Consider the following 15000-nt stretch of genomic DNA (forward strand, 5'->3'; position numbering starts at 1 on the left):
CCGGGGGTGTGAAGCTCGTCCAGTCTAATCCCTGGGGTGTGAAGCTCGTCCAGTCTAATCCCAGGGGTGTGAAGCTCGTCCAGTCTAATCCCAGGGGTGTGAAGCTCATCCAGTCTCATCTCTGGGGAGTGAAGCTCGTCCAGTCTAATCCCAGGGGTGTGAAGCTCGTCCAGTCTAATCCCAGGGGTGTGAAGCTCGTCCAGTCTAATCCCAGGGGTGTGAAGCTCGTCCAGTCTAATCCCTGGGGTGTGAAGCTCATCCAGACTCATCTCTGGGGTGTGAAGCTCGTCCAGACTCATCTCTGGGGTGTGAAGCTCGTCCAGTCTAATCCCGTGGGTGTGAAGCTCATCCAGACTCATCTCTGGGGTGTGAAGCTCGTCCAGTCTAATCCCAGGGGTGTGAAGCTTGTCCAGTCTAATCCCAGGGGTGTGAAACTCGTCCAGACTAATCCCGGGGGTGTGAAACTCGTCCAGACTAATCCCTGGGGAGTGAAGCTCGTCCAGTCTAATCCCGGGGGAGTGAAGCTCGTCCAGTCTAATCCCGGGGGTGTGAAGCTCGTCCAGTCTAATCCCTGGGGTGTGAAGCTCGTCCAGTCTAATCCCAGGGGTGTGAAGCTCGTCCAGTCTAATCCCAGGGGTGTGAAGCTCATCCAGTCTCATCTCTGGGGAGTGAAGCTCGTCCAGTCTAATCCCAGGGGTGTGAAGCTCGTCCAGTCTAATCCCAGGGGTGTGAAGCTCGTCCAGTCTAATCCCAGGGGTGTGAAGCTCGTCCAGTCTAATCCCTGGGGTGTGAAGCTCATCCAGACTCATCTCTGGGGTGTGAAGCTCGTCCAGACTCATCTCTGGGGTGTGAAGCTCGTCCAGTCTAATCCCGTGGGTGTGAAGCTCATCCAGACTCATCTCTGGGGTGTGAAGCTCGTCCAGTCTAATCCCAGGGGTGTGATGCTCGTCCAGTCTAATCCCTGTGGTGTGAAGCTCGTCCAGTCTAATCCCGGGGGTGTGAAGCTCGTCCAGTCTAATCCCTGGGGTGTGAAGCTCGTCCAGACTAATCCCTGGGGTGTGAAGCTCGTCCAGACTAATCCTGGGGTGTGAAGCTCGTCCAGTCTAATCCCGGGGGTGTGAAGCTCGTCCAGTCTAATCCCGGGGATGTGAAGCTCGTCCAGTCTAATCCCAGGGGTGTGAAACTCGTCCAGACTAATCCCGGGAGTGTGAAACTCGTCCAGACTAATCCCGGGGGTGTGAAGCTCGTCCAGTCTAATCCCTGGGGTGTGAAGCTCGTCCAGTCTAATCCCGGGGGTGTGAAGCTCGTCCAGTCTAATCCCGGGGGTGTGAAACTCGTCCAGTCTAATCCCTGGGGTGTGAAGCTCGTCCAGTCTAATCCCAGGGGTGTGAAGCTCGTCCAGTCTAATCCCAGGGATGTGAAACTCGTCCAGTCTAATCCCTGGGGTGTGAAGCTTGTCCAGTCTAATCCCAGGGGTGTGAAACTCGTCCAGTCTAATCCCTGGGGTGTGAAACTCGTCCAGTCTAATCCCTGGGGTGTGAAGCTTGTCCAGTCTAATCCCTGGGGAGTGAAACTCGTCCAGACTAATCCCTGGGGAGTGAAGCTCGTCCAGTCTAATCCCGGGGGTGTGAAGCTCGTCCAGTCTAATCCCGGGGGTGTGAAGCTCGTCCAGACTAATCCCGGGGGTGTGAAGCTCGTCCAGTCTAATCCCGGGGGTGTGAAGCTTGTCCAGTCTAATCCCGGGGGTGTGAAACTTGTCCAGTCTAATCCCTGGGGAGTGAAGCTTGTCCAGACTAATCCCAGGGGTGTGAAGCTCGTCCAGACTAATCCCGGGGGTGTGAAGCTCGTCCAGTCTAATCCCGGGGGTGTGAAGCTCGTCCAGTCTAATCCCTGGGGTGTGAAGCTCGTCCAGTCTAATCCCTGGGGTGTGAAACTCGTCCAGTCTAATCCCTGGGGTGTGAAGCTTGTCCAGTCTAATCCCTGGGGTGTGAAACTCGTCCAGTCTAATCCCGGGGGTGTGAAGCTTGTCCAGTCTAATCCCTGGGGAGTGAAGCTTGTCCAGACTAATCCCAGGGGAGTGAAGCTTGTCCAGACTAATCCCAGGGGTGTGAAGCTCGTCCAGTCTAATCCCAGGGATGTGAAACTCGTCCACTCTAATCCCAGGGATGTGAAACTCGTCCAGTCTAATCCCAGGGATGTGAAACTCGTCCAGTCTAATCCCAGGGGTGTGAAGCTCGTCCAGACTAATCCCAGGGATGTGAAGCTCGTCCAGTCTAATCCCTGGGGTGTGAAGCTCGTCCAGTCTAATCCCGGGGATGTGAAGCTCGTCCAGTCTAATCCCGGGGGTGTGAAACTCGTCCAGTCTAATCCCGGGGGTGTGAAGCTCGTCCAGTCTAATCCCGGGGGTGTGAAGCTCGTCCAGTCTAATCCCTGGGGTGTGAAACTCGTCCAGTCTAATCCCGGGGGTGTGAAGCTCGTCCAGTCTAATCCCGGGGGTGTGAAGCTCGTCCAGTCTAATCCCTGGGGTGTGAAGCTCGTCCAGACTAATCCCTGGGGTGTGAAGCTCGTCCAGTCTAATCCCAGGGGCGTGAAACTCGTCCAGTCTAATCCCGGGGGTGTGAAACTCATCCAGACTAATCCCTGGGGTGTGAAACTCGTCCAGTCTAATCCCTGGGGTGTGAAACTCGTCCAGTCTAATCCCTGGGGTGTGAAACTCGTCCAGACTCATCTCTGGGGTGTGAAGCTTGTCCAGACTCATCCCGGGGGTGTGAAGCTCGTCCAGTCTAATCCCTGGGGTGTGAAGCTCGTCCAGACTCATCCCGGGGGTGTGAAGCTCGTCCAGTCTAATCCCTGGGGTGTGATGCTCGTCCAGTCTAATCCCAGGGGAGTGAAGCTTGTCCAGACTAATCCCGGGGGTGTGAAACTCGTCCAGTCTAATCCCGGGGGTGTGAAACTCGTCCAGTCTAATCCCGGGGGTGTGAAACTCGTCCAGACTAATCCCGGGGGTGTGAAGCTCGTCCAGACTAATCCCGGGGGTGTGAAGCTCATCCAGACTCATCTCTGGGGTGTGAAGCTCGTCCAGTCTAATCCCAGGGGTGTGAAACTCGTCCAGTCTAATCCCGGGGGAGTGAAGCTTGTCCAGTCTAATCCCGGGGGTGTGAAGCTCGTCCAGTCTAATCCCTGGGGTGTGAATCTCGTCCAGACTAATCCCAGGGGTGTGAAACTCGTCCAGTCTAATCCCTGGGGTGTGAAGCTCGTCCAGTCTAATCCCAGGGATGTGAAACTCGTCCAGTCTAATCCCTGGGGTGTGAAGCTTGTCCAGTCTAATCCCAGGGGTGTGAAACTCGTCCAGTCTAATCCCTGGGGTGTGAAGCTTGTCCAGTCTAATCCCTGGGGTGTGAAACTCGTCCAGTCTAATCCCTGGGGTGTGAAGCTTGTCCAGTCTAATCCCTGGGGTGTGAAACTCGTCCAGACTAATCCCTGGGGAGTGAAGCTCGTCCAGACTAATCCCGGGGGAGTGAAGCTCGTCCAGTCTAATCCCGGGGGTGTGAAGCTCGTCCAGTCTAATCCCGGGGGTGTGAAGCTCGTCCAGACTAATCCCGGGGGTGTGAAGCTCGTCCAGTCTAATCCCGGGGGTGTGAAGCTCGTCCAGTCTAATCCCGGGGGTGTGAAGCTCGTCCAGTCTAATCCCGGGGGTGTGAAGCTCGTCCAGTCTAATCCCGGGGGTGTGAAGCTTGTCCAATCTAATCCCTGGGGAGTGAAGCTTGTCCAGACTAATCCCAGGGGTGTGAAGCTCGTCCAGTCTAATCCCGGGGGTGTGAAGCTCATCCAGTCTAATCCCTGGGGTGTGAAGCTCGTCCAGTCTAATCCCTGGGGTGTGAAACTCGTCCAGTCTAATCCCTGGGGTGTGAAGCTTGTCCAGTCTAATCCCTGGGGTGTGAAGCTCGTCCAGTCTAATCCCTGGGGTGTGAAACTCGTCCAGTCTAATCCCGGGGGTGTGAAGCTTGTCCAGTCTAATCCCTGGGGAGTGAAGCTTGTCCAGACTAATCCCAGGGGTGTGAAGCTCGTCCAGACTAATCCCTGGGGAGTGAAGCTCGTCCAGACTAATCCTGGGGGTGTGAAGCTCGTCCAGTCTAATCCCAGGGATGTGAAACTCGTCCAGTCTAATCCCAGGGATGTGAAACTCGTCCAGTCTAATCCCTGGGGTGTGAAGCTCGTCCAGACTAATCCCAGGGATGTGAAGCTCGTCCAGTCTAATCCCTGGGGTGTGAAGCTCGTCCAGTCTAATCCCGGGGATGTGAAGCTCGTCCAGTCTAATCCCGGGGATGTGAAGCTCGTCCAGTCTAATCCCGGGTGTGTGAAGCTCGTCCAGTCTAATCCCTGGGGTGTGAAGCTCGTCCAGTCTAATCCCGGGGATGTGAAGCTCGTCCAGTCTAATCCCGGGGATGTGAAGCTCGTCCAGTCTAATCCCGCGGGTGTGAAGCTCGTCCAGTCTAATCCCGGGGGTGTGAAGCTCGTCCAGACTAATCCCGGGGGTGTGAAGCTCGTCCAGTCTAATCCCGGGGGTGTGAAGCTCGTCCAGTCTAATCCCGGGGGTGTGAAACTCGTCCAGTCTAATCCCGGGGGTGTGAAGCTCGTCCAGTTTAATCCCGGGGATGTGAAGCTCGTCCAGTCTAATCCCAGGAGTGTGAAGCTCGTCCAGTCTAATCCCGGGGATGTGAAGCTTGTCCAGTCTAATCCCGGGGGTGTGAAGCTCGTCCAGTCTAATCCCTGGGGTGTGAAGCTCGTCCAGTCTAATCCCAGGGGTGTGAAACTCGTCCAGACTAATCCCTGGGGTGTGAAGCTTGTCCAGTCTAATCCCAGGGGTGTGAAACTCGTCCGGTCTAATCCCTGGGGTGTGAAGCTCGTCCAGTCTAATCCCAGGGGTGTGAAACTCGTCCAGACTAATCCCTGGGGAGTGAAGCTCGTCCAGTCTAATCCCGGGGATGTGAAGCTCGTCCAGTCTAATCCCGGGGGTGTGAAGCTCGTCCAGTCTAATCCCAGGGGTGTGAAACTCGTCCAGACTAATCCCTGGGGTGTGAAGCTCGTCCAGTCTAATCCCTGGGGTGTGAAGCTCGTCCAGACTAATCCCGGGGGTGTGAAGCTTGTCCAGTCTAATCCCAGGGGTGTGAAACTCGTCCAGACTAATCCCTGGGGAGTGAAGCTCGTCCAGACTAATCCCTGGGGTGTGAAGCTCGTCCAGTCTAATCCCGGGGATGTGAAGCTCGTCCAGTCTAATCCCTGGGGTGTGAAGCTCGTCCAGTCTAATCCCAGGGGTGTGAAGCTCGTCCAGACTAATCCCAGGGGTGTGAAACTCGTCCAGACTAATCCCCTGGGGTGTGAAGCTCGTCCAGTCTAATCCCGGGGATGTGAAGCTCGTCCAGTCTAATCCCTGGGGTGTGAAGCTCGTCCAGTCTAATCCCTGGGGTGTGAAGCTCGTCCAGTCTAATACCTGGGGTGTGAAGCTCGTCCAGTCTAATCCCAGGGGTGTGAAGCTTGTCCAGTCTAATCCCGGGGGTGTGAAGCTCGTCCAGTCTAATCCCAGGGGTGTGAAGCTCGTCCAGTCTAATCCCGGGGGTGTGAAGCTCGTCCAGTCTAATCCCGGGGGCGTGAAGCTCGTCCAGTCTAATCCCGGGGGTGTGAAGCTCGTCCAGTCTAATCCTGGGGGTGTGAAGCTCGTCCAGTCTAATCCCGGGGGTGTGAAACTCGTCCAGTCTAATCCCTGGGGTGTGAAGCTCGTCCAGTCTAATCCTGGGGGTGTGAAGCTCGTCCAGTCTAATTCCTGGGGAGTGAAACTCGTCCAGTCTAATCCCAGGGGTGTGAAGCTCGTCCAGTCTAATCCCAGGGGTGTGAAGCTTGTCCAGGCTGAGAAGGCTGCACAGTTTGGGTCCACATTCCTCAGAGCCTGGGATAGAGTCAAAATGAAAATGGATTTCTCTGTTGCCTGCACAAATACACCTGTACAGAGGTACAAAGAGAAACGAACTGTAGCAGCATCACAGGCCCTTGGTGTTAGAGACACAAAGTCAAACTCAAGAAAAAGCAAAGGTCATACACAGTGATTACAAAAAATAATATAAAAACAGTCCAGTTTGGTGTAAAGTGGTCCTAATGTTTCTGTACTGAAGTAGTGATTGGGGTAGGTTCAAGAACCGTATGGTTGAAGGGAAGTAACTGTTCTTGAACCTAAAGAGCAAACATGAGGAACTCTGCAGATGCTGGAAAATCAAACAACACACAGAAAATGCTGTTGGAACACAGCAGGCCAGGCAGCATCTAAGTCCTGACGAAGGGTCTCGGCCAGAAACGTCGACAGTGCTTCTCCTTATAGATGCTGCCTGGCCTGCTGCGTTGTGGTTTCTGTTCGTCCTGCCCAAAGGTAGCTGTGAGAAGATGACGTTGCCCAGATGGTGGAAATGTTATTGGCTTGAGGCGGTGCCTCCTGTAGGTGTGACTGATGGTGGGGAGGGATGTGTCCGTGTTGTATCGGGCTAAGTCCTCTCCTCTCTACAGCCTCTGATATTCCTGGTTGTTTGAATTGCTGTACCAGAACATAGTGAAACACGTCTCTCTCTCTCTCTCTCTCTCCCTCCCTCCCCTGCTCCTGCTCCCCCTCCCCCCTCTCTCCCCCTCCCCTCTCTCTCCCTCTCCCTCCCTTTTTCCCTTTCTTCCCCCTCTCTCCCTCTGTCTCTGCTCCCTCCCTCTACTGTCCTGGGGTCGTGACTAACTCCTGGTCTCCTGCTCCCCCTTGTGGCTGCCTGGGGCCTGTCAAGTCAAGGGAGCCGGGTTGATGGCACTCTGCGAACGTGTCTGAGGGTGAAGATATCTGTCTCCAAACTGAAACACCTCTTGTCATCCTTCACAGGAGATTCAGAACTCGCTGCTGAACTGGACGGGTCCCGACCTGATTGCGTTCGGAGAGCTGGTGCTGGAAGGAACGTTCCGGGTACAGAGAGCCAAGAAGGAGCGGACGCTGTTTCTCTTTGACAAGATGCTCCTCATTACCAAGAAGAGAGCAGATCAGTACACCTACAGTCTGCACATCTTTGTGAGTGACATCGTCCGATCGCCCGACACGGTCTTTGAAAAGTACAGCACATGATAAAATCAGCAGTAGTCAGTACGGTTTGCTCAAGGGAAAATTTTGCCTGACATATCTGTTGCAATTCTTTGAAGAAATAAGAAGCAGGATAGACAAAGGAGAATTCGTTGATGTTGTATACTCGGATTTTCAGAAGGCCTTTGACAAGATGCCACACATGAGGCTGCTTAAGTTAAGAACCCAAGGTATTACAAGAAAGGTGATGCACCATCAATAACTCACACTGAGACGTAAGGCGAGATATCGGCTTTTATTGACTGGAAGAAGGAACCAGGAGTGAGTGTCTATCATACTTTGTCCTGGAGACTGAGGCCGAGCGTCAGGCCTCAGATCGCCTTTATACAGGGGCCTGTGGGAGGAGCCACAGGAGCAGTCAGCAGGGGGCGTGTCCAGACAGGCACATAGTTCACCACAAAAGGTACTAGCATGGATAAAGCAGAGGTTGATTGGCTGGGAATAAAGGGAGCCTTTTCTGGTTAGCTGCCAGTGACTAGAGATGTGCTACGGGGACCGGAAGGGAGGCTGCATCAATTTACATTATATGGATGATGAAATTGATAGCTTTGTGGCCAATTTGCAGACAATATGAAGATAGGTGAAAGGGCAGTAAGTTTTGAGGAAGCAGAGAGTCTGCAGAAGGACTTGGACAGATTAGGAGAATGGTGGATGCCAAACAGTGTCGGGAAGTGTATGGTCATGCACTTTGGTAGAGGCAATGAAGAGGATGACTATTTTCGAAATGGAGAGAAAATTCAAAAATCAGAGGTGCAAAGGGACTTGAGTCCTCGTGCAGGATTCCCTAAGAGTTAACTTGCAGGTTGAGTCGGTGGTGAAGAGGGCAAACACAATTTTAGCACTCATTTTCAAAGGACTAGAATATAAAAGTGAGGATGTAATGTTGAGGCTTTACAGAGCACTGGTGGGGCCTCACTTGGAGTATCGTGAGCAGTTCTGGGCCTCATCTTAGAAAGGGTGTGCTGACATTGGAGAGGGTTCAAAGGAGGCTCACGAAAATGATCCTGGGATTAAAGGGCTTGTATGAGCAGCATTTGAAGTCTCTGGGCCTTTAACTACTAGAATTGTACGAAGAATGAGTGGGGGCTGGCTCTCACTGAAACTTGTTGAATATTGAAAGACCTTGATAAAGTGGAATTGGAGAGGATGTTTGCTATGGTGGGGGAGTCTAAGACCAGGAGACCTGCTTCAGAGTAGAGGGATGTCCTCTTAGAATGGAGACGAAGAGTAATTTCTTTAGCCAGAGAGTAGTGAATCTGTGGAATTTGTTGCCACAGGAAGCCGTGGAGGCCAAGTCATTGGGCGTATTCAAAGCGGAGGTTGATAGGTTCTTGATTAGTCGGGGCGTGAAAGGTTACAGGGAGAAGGCAGGAGAAATGGGGCTGAGAGGGAAATGATGAAATGGCGGAGCAGACTCAATGGGCCGATTGGCCTAATTCTGCTCCATTCCTTATAGTCTTATGATCGGTAGAGCCGCTGTCTCACAATTCCAGGGATCCCAGGTTTGATCCTGGCCTCCGGCACGGTCTCTTTAAGGAGTTGCACTTTCTGGCTGTGACCACATGGGTCCTGCAGTTTCCGCCCACATCCCAAAGAGGCGCAGGTTTTCACTGTAAGCACCCCTGGTGTGCGGGCGAACGGTCGACTCTAAGGAGGGAGTTGATGAGACTGTGGGGAGAATAGTGTCTGACCTTCGCATGCGGTGTGTGGTCTGTGGGGAGCCTTGAACAAGCTGAGCCTGAAGGATTCTCTTTCCCCCTACAGTGCTGCAACCTGACGTTGTCGGAGAATGTGAAGGATTCCCTCAGCTTCCGAGTCACTGACCTGACGGTTCCGCGGCAGCAGCACACACTCCAGGTCAGTCATCCACGCCGCTGGCTCGGGCCCCCAGCCACCCCACTGCACGCTGCAGGAGGGGATCTATGGCAGGTCGGCTGCCTGTCAGTGGTTGCTCTGGTTTCATCTGTGGTTGGGCATAAATGTGGCTTCTAAGGCCAGCCTGTTGTTACCAAGACCGGTCCTGTTGTCGCCAGGGCAGGCCTGTCATCACCAAGGCAGGCCTGTTGTCTCCAAGGCAGGCCTGTTGTTGCCAGGGCAGGCCTGTTGTCACTAAGGCAGGCCTGTTGTCTCCAAGACCAGTCCTGTTGTTGCCAGGGCAGGCCTGTTGTCACCAAGACCAGTCCTGTTGTCGCCAGGGCAGGCCTGTCGTCACCAAGGCAGGCCTGTTGTCACCAAGACCAGTCCTTTTGTTGCCAGGGCAGGCCTGTTGTCACCAAGGCAGGCCTGTTATCTCCAAGGCAGGCCTGTTGTCTCCAAGGCAGGCCTGTTGTCACCAAGGCAGGCCTGTTGTCTCCAAGACCAGTCCTGTTGTCGCCAGGGCAGGCCTGTTGTCTCCAAGGCAGGCCTGTTGTCTCCAAGACCAGTCCTGTTGTTGCCAGGGCAGGCCTGTTGTCACCAAGGCAGGCCTGTTGTCTCCAAGGCAGGCCTGTTGTCTCCAAACAGGACTGTTATCTCCAAGGCAGGCCTGTCGTCACCAAGGCTGGTCCGGTGGTTGCCAAGGCAGGCCTGTTGTCACTGACACTGGTCCTGTGATTGCTGAGACAAGCCTGTGGTTGCCCAGATGGAGCCTTTGGTAACCTAGTCAGGGTCAGTGGTTGGCAAGGTGGGGCTTTTATTGTTATGTGCTCAGTTGGGACTTAAGATCAGTCGCCAAGGCTCAGGGCTGCGTCAGGCAATGAGCAAGTCTCAGTGGCTCTCATCCACGCACGACATTACTGGGGTCAACTACGGGCCACTTCCCAAGGTGTAGCTGATCGATTCCTTGTTTTTTTTAGGCCAAGAACCAAGAAGAGAAGAGGCTGTGGATACATTACCTCAAGCGGTTAATCGTAGAGAATCACCCGGCCTCCATCCCACAGAAGGTTCTCACCTCAGCTGTCGTGTGTGTGTGTGTATGTATGTGTGCGTGCGTGTGTGCAGCACGTGCATGCGTTCATGTACGCGCATGCTTTTGTGCTGTGTGCATATGTACACCCCTTGGTTACGAACATCAGGGTTAACAGGTCACGGCTGATCTTTGACCTCAGCGCCAATTTCCTACACTATCTCCAGAATCCTTTTGAATATCCAAATGCCTATCCATTCCTCTTCAGACCAAGTGCCTCTCATGTTTGTTCTTAATAAAGTGGGTAAATGGGACAAGCTCAGCCAGTCGGGAATGCTTTGCCTCTGTCCTTGATTAAAGAAACCGGACGTGCACACAGTGCCCTGACCTGCACCTTACATAACTGGATCAGAATCAGGTTCATTGTCACTGACATAGGTTGTGAAATTGTTCCCTTGTGGTAGCAGGCAATCCTTTTTTAAGCCCCTCGGCCCGAGTGGGGCAGAGGCCACCGGAGTCCTCCGTCCTGGGCCAATGGAAGGTTGGCTGGCCCTGTGGCTTCCACGTTCACCACATGACTTCATACGTCTAAAAGTTAACTTGCAGGTTGAGTTGGTGGTGGCGAATACAAATGCCGTGTCTGTATTCATTTCAAGGGGTCTAGAATACAAGAGCAAGGGTGTGAGGTTGAGGCTTCATAAGGCACTGTGAGGCCTCACCTCGAGTATTGTGAACAGTTTTGGGCCTCTCATCTTAGAAATGATGTGCTGACATTGGAGAGAGTTCAGAGGAGGTTTACAAGGATGATTCGAGGAATGAAAGGATTATCGCGCGAGGAACGTTTGATGGCTCTGGGTCTGTACTCACTGGAATTTAGAAGGGTGAGGGGAGATCTCATTGAAAGCTTTCAAATGTTGAAAGGCCTAGACAGAGTGGATGTGGAATGGATGTTTCCCATGGTGGGGGAGTCTAGGACAAGAGGGCACAGCCTCAGGATAGAGGGGCATCCAATTAAAACAGAGATGTGGTGAAATTTCTTTAACCAGAGGGTAGTGAATTTATGGAATTTATTACCACAGGCAGTTGTGGAGGCCAGGTCATTGGGTCTATTAAAGGCAGAGATTGATGGGTTCTTGATTGGACACGGCATCAAAGGTTGCAGGGAGAAGGCCGGGGAGTGGGGCTGAGGAGGGGGAGAGAGGATCAGTCATGATTGAATGGCAGAGCTGACTTGATGGGCCAAATGGCCTAATTCTGTTCCCATGTCTTATGGTCTTCTAAGCAAAGATCATTCCTCTCCCAGTAATTAGATCTTCGGAGTTTCTGCAGTTCTGGGTTTTTATAGGATGGCGTTGCTAGCACCATGTCCAATTCCCCCTACTTTCACAGCCAGGCTTGGGACGCATGCCAGAGTTCAGCAAGACGGTGCAATATGTAAAAACTACCTTACGTTACAATTGGAACACTTGGAGTATTGTGCTCGGTTCTGGTCATCTCCCTAAAGGAAGGATGTGGAAGCTTTAGAGAGGGTGCAGAGGAGATTCACCAGCATGCTGCCTGGATTAGAGAGCGAGACTTATGAGGGGAGGTTGAGGAAACTGGGATCTTTCTCTTTGGAGTGAAGGAGGATGAGACAGGGGCCTCAATGAGGTATGTTGTGAGGTTAAGAGTTAAAGATGTTTGCTCAAGAATCTGATTTCAGTGGGGTAGAAGATGTGCTTGAGCCAGGCTTTTGTATCTTCTGCCCAACGGGAGGTGGGGTGGAGGGAGAAGTGAGAAGCAGCTAAGAAAACACAGTCCCTCTGAACTCCTACCTCCTCCCCTCCCTCCACCTCTGTGGCAGAGTCCTCACTTGTTCCATCCACCTCATCAGAGGCCTCCGAGCCCAGTAGGGGTGATCAGCCTCATTCCTACAGGACTGCCTCACCAGAGAAGGCAAGTCAATGGAGAGTTCTCCTGTCTGCTGTCAGAGCAGGCTCTATGGGCCGAAATGCTTAACTCTACTCCTATGTCTTAGTCTTGCGTTCAATGGCCACTTTATTAGGTACACCTCATTAATGTAAATATTTAATCTGCCAATCATGTGGCAGCAATCACGTGGCATAAAAGCATGCGGACATGGTCAAGAGGTTCAGTTGTTGTTCAGACCAAACATCAGAATGGGGGAAGAAATGTGAATTAAGTGACTTTGACCGTTGAATGCTTTTTGGTGCCAGATGGGGTGGTTTGAGTATCTCAGAAACTGCTGATCTCCTGGGATTTTCATGCGCAACAGTCTCTAGAGTTTACAGAGAATGGTGCGAAAGACAAAAAGAAATCTAGTAATCGGCAGTTCTGTGGGTGAAAATGCCTTGTTAATGAGAGAGGACAGAGGAGAATGGCCAGACTGTTTCAAACTGACAGGAAGGTGACAGTAACTCAAATAACCACACGTTACAACAGTGGTGTGCAGGAGAGCGTCTCTGAATGGACAACATGTCGAACATTGAAGTAGATGGGTAACACCAGGTTTGACTTGGGTACCTAATAAAGTGGCCACTGAGTGTATGTCTTATGGGTACCTCGGTCTGGAGTTGACTGATTGTGTTTTTGTGCTTGCAGGCGAGGCAGGTGTTGCTGGAAAACCACTCTCATTGTAAGTAAACACAGCAGGTTCTGTTCCTACGGCTTATGGTCGAAACCCTTCCTTCCTGACCGCTGGATCTTGTTGCCCGCCCCCGCGACTCCGTGAAGTAACTCCCGTCGTTACCGTCACCGCGCTTGTCCAAGACGTTTGTCCTTCTCGCCGTGGTATTGAGTCACTTGCCGTTCGCACAAATGCTCCCTCACAACCTCGGTGAGTTTTCACAAGCACCTGCCTGTTCCCTTTCAGACTCGCCAGTGAATTGTTACAGCCCAGAGGCCTTGAAGAAAGTCTCCTCCTCGCCCCACCTAGATGATTCCCGAGGATGTTCACGAGGGCGAAGACAGTCGGGTGAGTGTCCAGACAGTCTGGTAAGACTCTAGACAGTCTAGTGAGACCCTAGACAGACCGGTGGGATTTCGGACAGTTTCGCGAGTGTCCATGCTGTTTGGTGAGAGTCCAGACAGTCAAATGAAATTCCAGACTGTCTGGCGAGGGTCTGACAGTTGAGTAAGATTCTAGACTGTCCTGTGAGGGTCTGGATAACACACTGAGTGTGTGAGGATTTAATAAAAGTCCTATGACTCGGCCTCCTCAGCTGCCTGTGGCAATGAATTCCACAAATTCACCATCCTCCGGATAAAGAAATTTCTCCTAATATCTATTGTAAAAGGATTTCCCTCTGTTCTGAGAATGTGCCCTCTGTTCTAGCATCCTGTCTACACCCACTGTGTCTGGGCTTTTCAGTATTCGGAAGGTTTCATTGAGGGTGTTGTCCCGAGTCTTTTACAATGCAGCAAGTGCAGTCCCAAACCCAAACACTCCTCATACTGAATGTTAACCCTTTCATCCCTGCGATCAGACCAAGTAGGCTGAAGGCCATCACTCTGGGAATTGTTTTACAGGAAAGGGAAACCACAGGTAACTCTCATCGTGCACCCTCTGTTTATAGCGGAACTGAGCGATTAACGCTATCCAACTGAGTGAGATGCCTCTCGATATGTAGGATCAGAATCAGGTTTAATATCACTGGCACTTAGAGTCATAGAAAAGTACAGCACAGGAACAGGCCCTTCAGCCCATCTAATCCATGCCAAACTATTTAATCTACCTAACCCCATCGACCTGCCTGGGGACCATAGCCCTCGCATCCGTGTACCGATCCAAACTTCTCTTAAACATTGAGATCAAGCTTACATTCACAACTTGCGCTGGCAGCTCATTCCACACTCTCGTGGCCCTCTGAGTGAAGAAGTTTCCCCTCATGATCCCTGTAAACTTTTCACCTTTCACCCCTAACCCATGACCTCTGGTTGTAGTCCCACCCAGACTCAGTGAGAAAAGCCTGCTTGCATTTACCCCATCAGTACCCCTCATAATGATACACCTCTCTCAAATCTCCCCTCAACCTTGTACGTTCCAAGGAATAAAGTTCAAGGAAAAAGCCAAGAAATGTGTTGTTTTGTGACAGCAGTACATTGCAATACATTGTAAAATAAACAATAAATTACAATAAGAAATGTATATAATTTAATTAGGTGTAATTAAATCATTAGTACAAAAAGAGAGCAAAAATTAGCGAGCTAGTGTTATAGACAATAGGTGCAGGAGTAGGCCATTCGACCCTTCTATCCAACGCCGCCATTCAATGTGATCGTGGCTGATCATCCACAATCAGTACCCCGTTCCTGCCTTCTCCCCATATCCCTTGACTCTGCTATCTTTAAGAGCCCTATCTAACTCTTTCTTGAAAGCATGCAGAGAACTGGCCTCCACTGCCTTCTGAGGCAGAGCGTTCCACATTTCATGGGTTCATTGTCCATTCAGAAATTGGAAGGTGGAGGGGAAGGACTTGCCTAGTTGGGCCCTTATCTCCCAGTGCACCACAGACCATCGATGGCCTCCTGTCTCCATCATACTCAGGTCGACGGTATGTTGATGAAGATCATGATTCTTCATCAACGCTTCTGCCATCTGTTGTTTCCGCTGTACAGGGGATTTGCCAGTATAGCTTCACCAGAGTCCTGTTGGCCGGCCTTGCCTGTTTCCACCTCTCAGTGACGGGGACATAGGGTTGGACGTTGAGAGTCGGGGTAAAGAAGCTGTCTTCAGGCTCCTGCACCTCTTCCCCGATGGTGGCATTGGTGGCATGGGGGTTATTAAAGACGGGGGCTACCTGTTCTGAACCATTGCCATTTCACCATGACCTCAGTGCCGGGGAGGTTGGTGCCCATGATGCAGCTGGTTGAGTTTACAACCTTTTGCATCATTTCTGCTCCCGTGCAGTGGCCCCCCCCAAATGATGCAACCAGTCAGAATGGCCTGTAGAGTGATGTG

The 15000-nt window shown here is 52.1% G+C and overlaps 1 protein-coding gene across 3 annotated transcripts in view; it reads left to right on the forward strand.

Moving 5' to 3' along the window:
- LOC132402246 (pleckstrin homology domain-containing family G member 2-like) overlaps positions 1–15000 on the forward strand; it is a 266962-nt gene that overhangs the window by 243062 nt on the left and 8900 nt on the right. For all 3 annotated transcript variants that reach the window (XM_059985016.1, XM_059985015.1, XM_059985017.1), the window contains 5 exons: positions 6905–7087; positions 8921–9013; positions 9991–10077; positions 12642–12675; positions 12913–13014. In XM_059985016.1, the coding sequence (XP_059840999.1) occupies positions 6905–7087; positions 8921–9013; positions 9991–10077; positions 12642–12675; positions 12913–13014 (499 nt within the window). The remainder of the gene's footprint in view (positions 1–6904; positions 7088–8920; positions 9014–9990; positions 10078–12641; positions 12676–12912; positions 13015–15000) is intronic.

Source organism: Hypanus sabinus, chromosome 11, assembly GCF_030144855.1.
Source record: "Hypanus sabinus isolate sHypSab1 chromosome 11, sHypSab1.hap1, whole genome shotgun sequence".
Classification (NCBI taxonomy): Eukaryota; Metazoa; Chordata; class Chondrichthyes; order Myliobatiformes; family Dasyatidae; genus Hypanus; species Hypanus sabinus.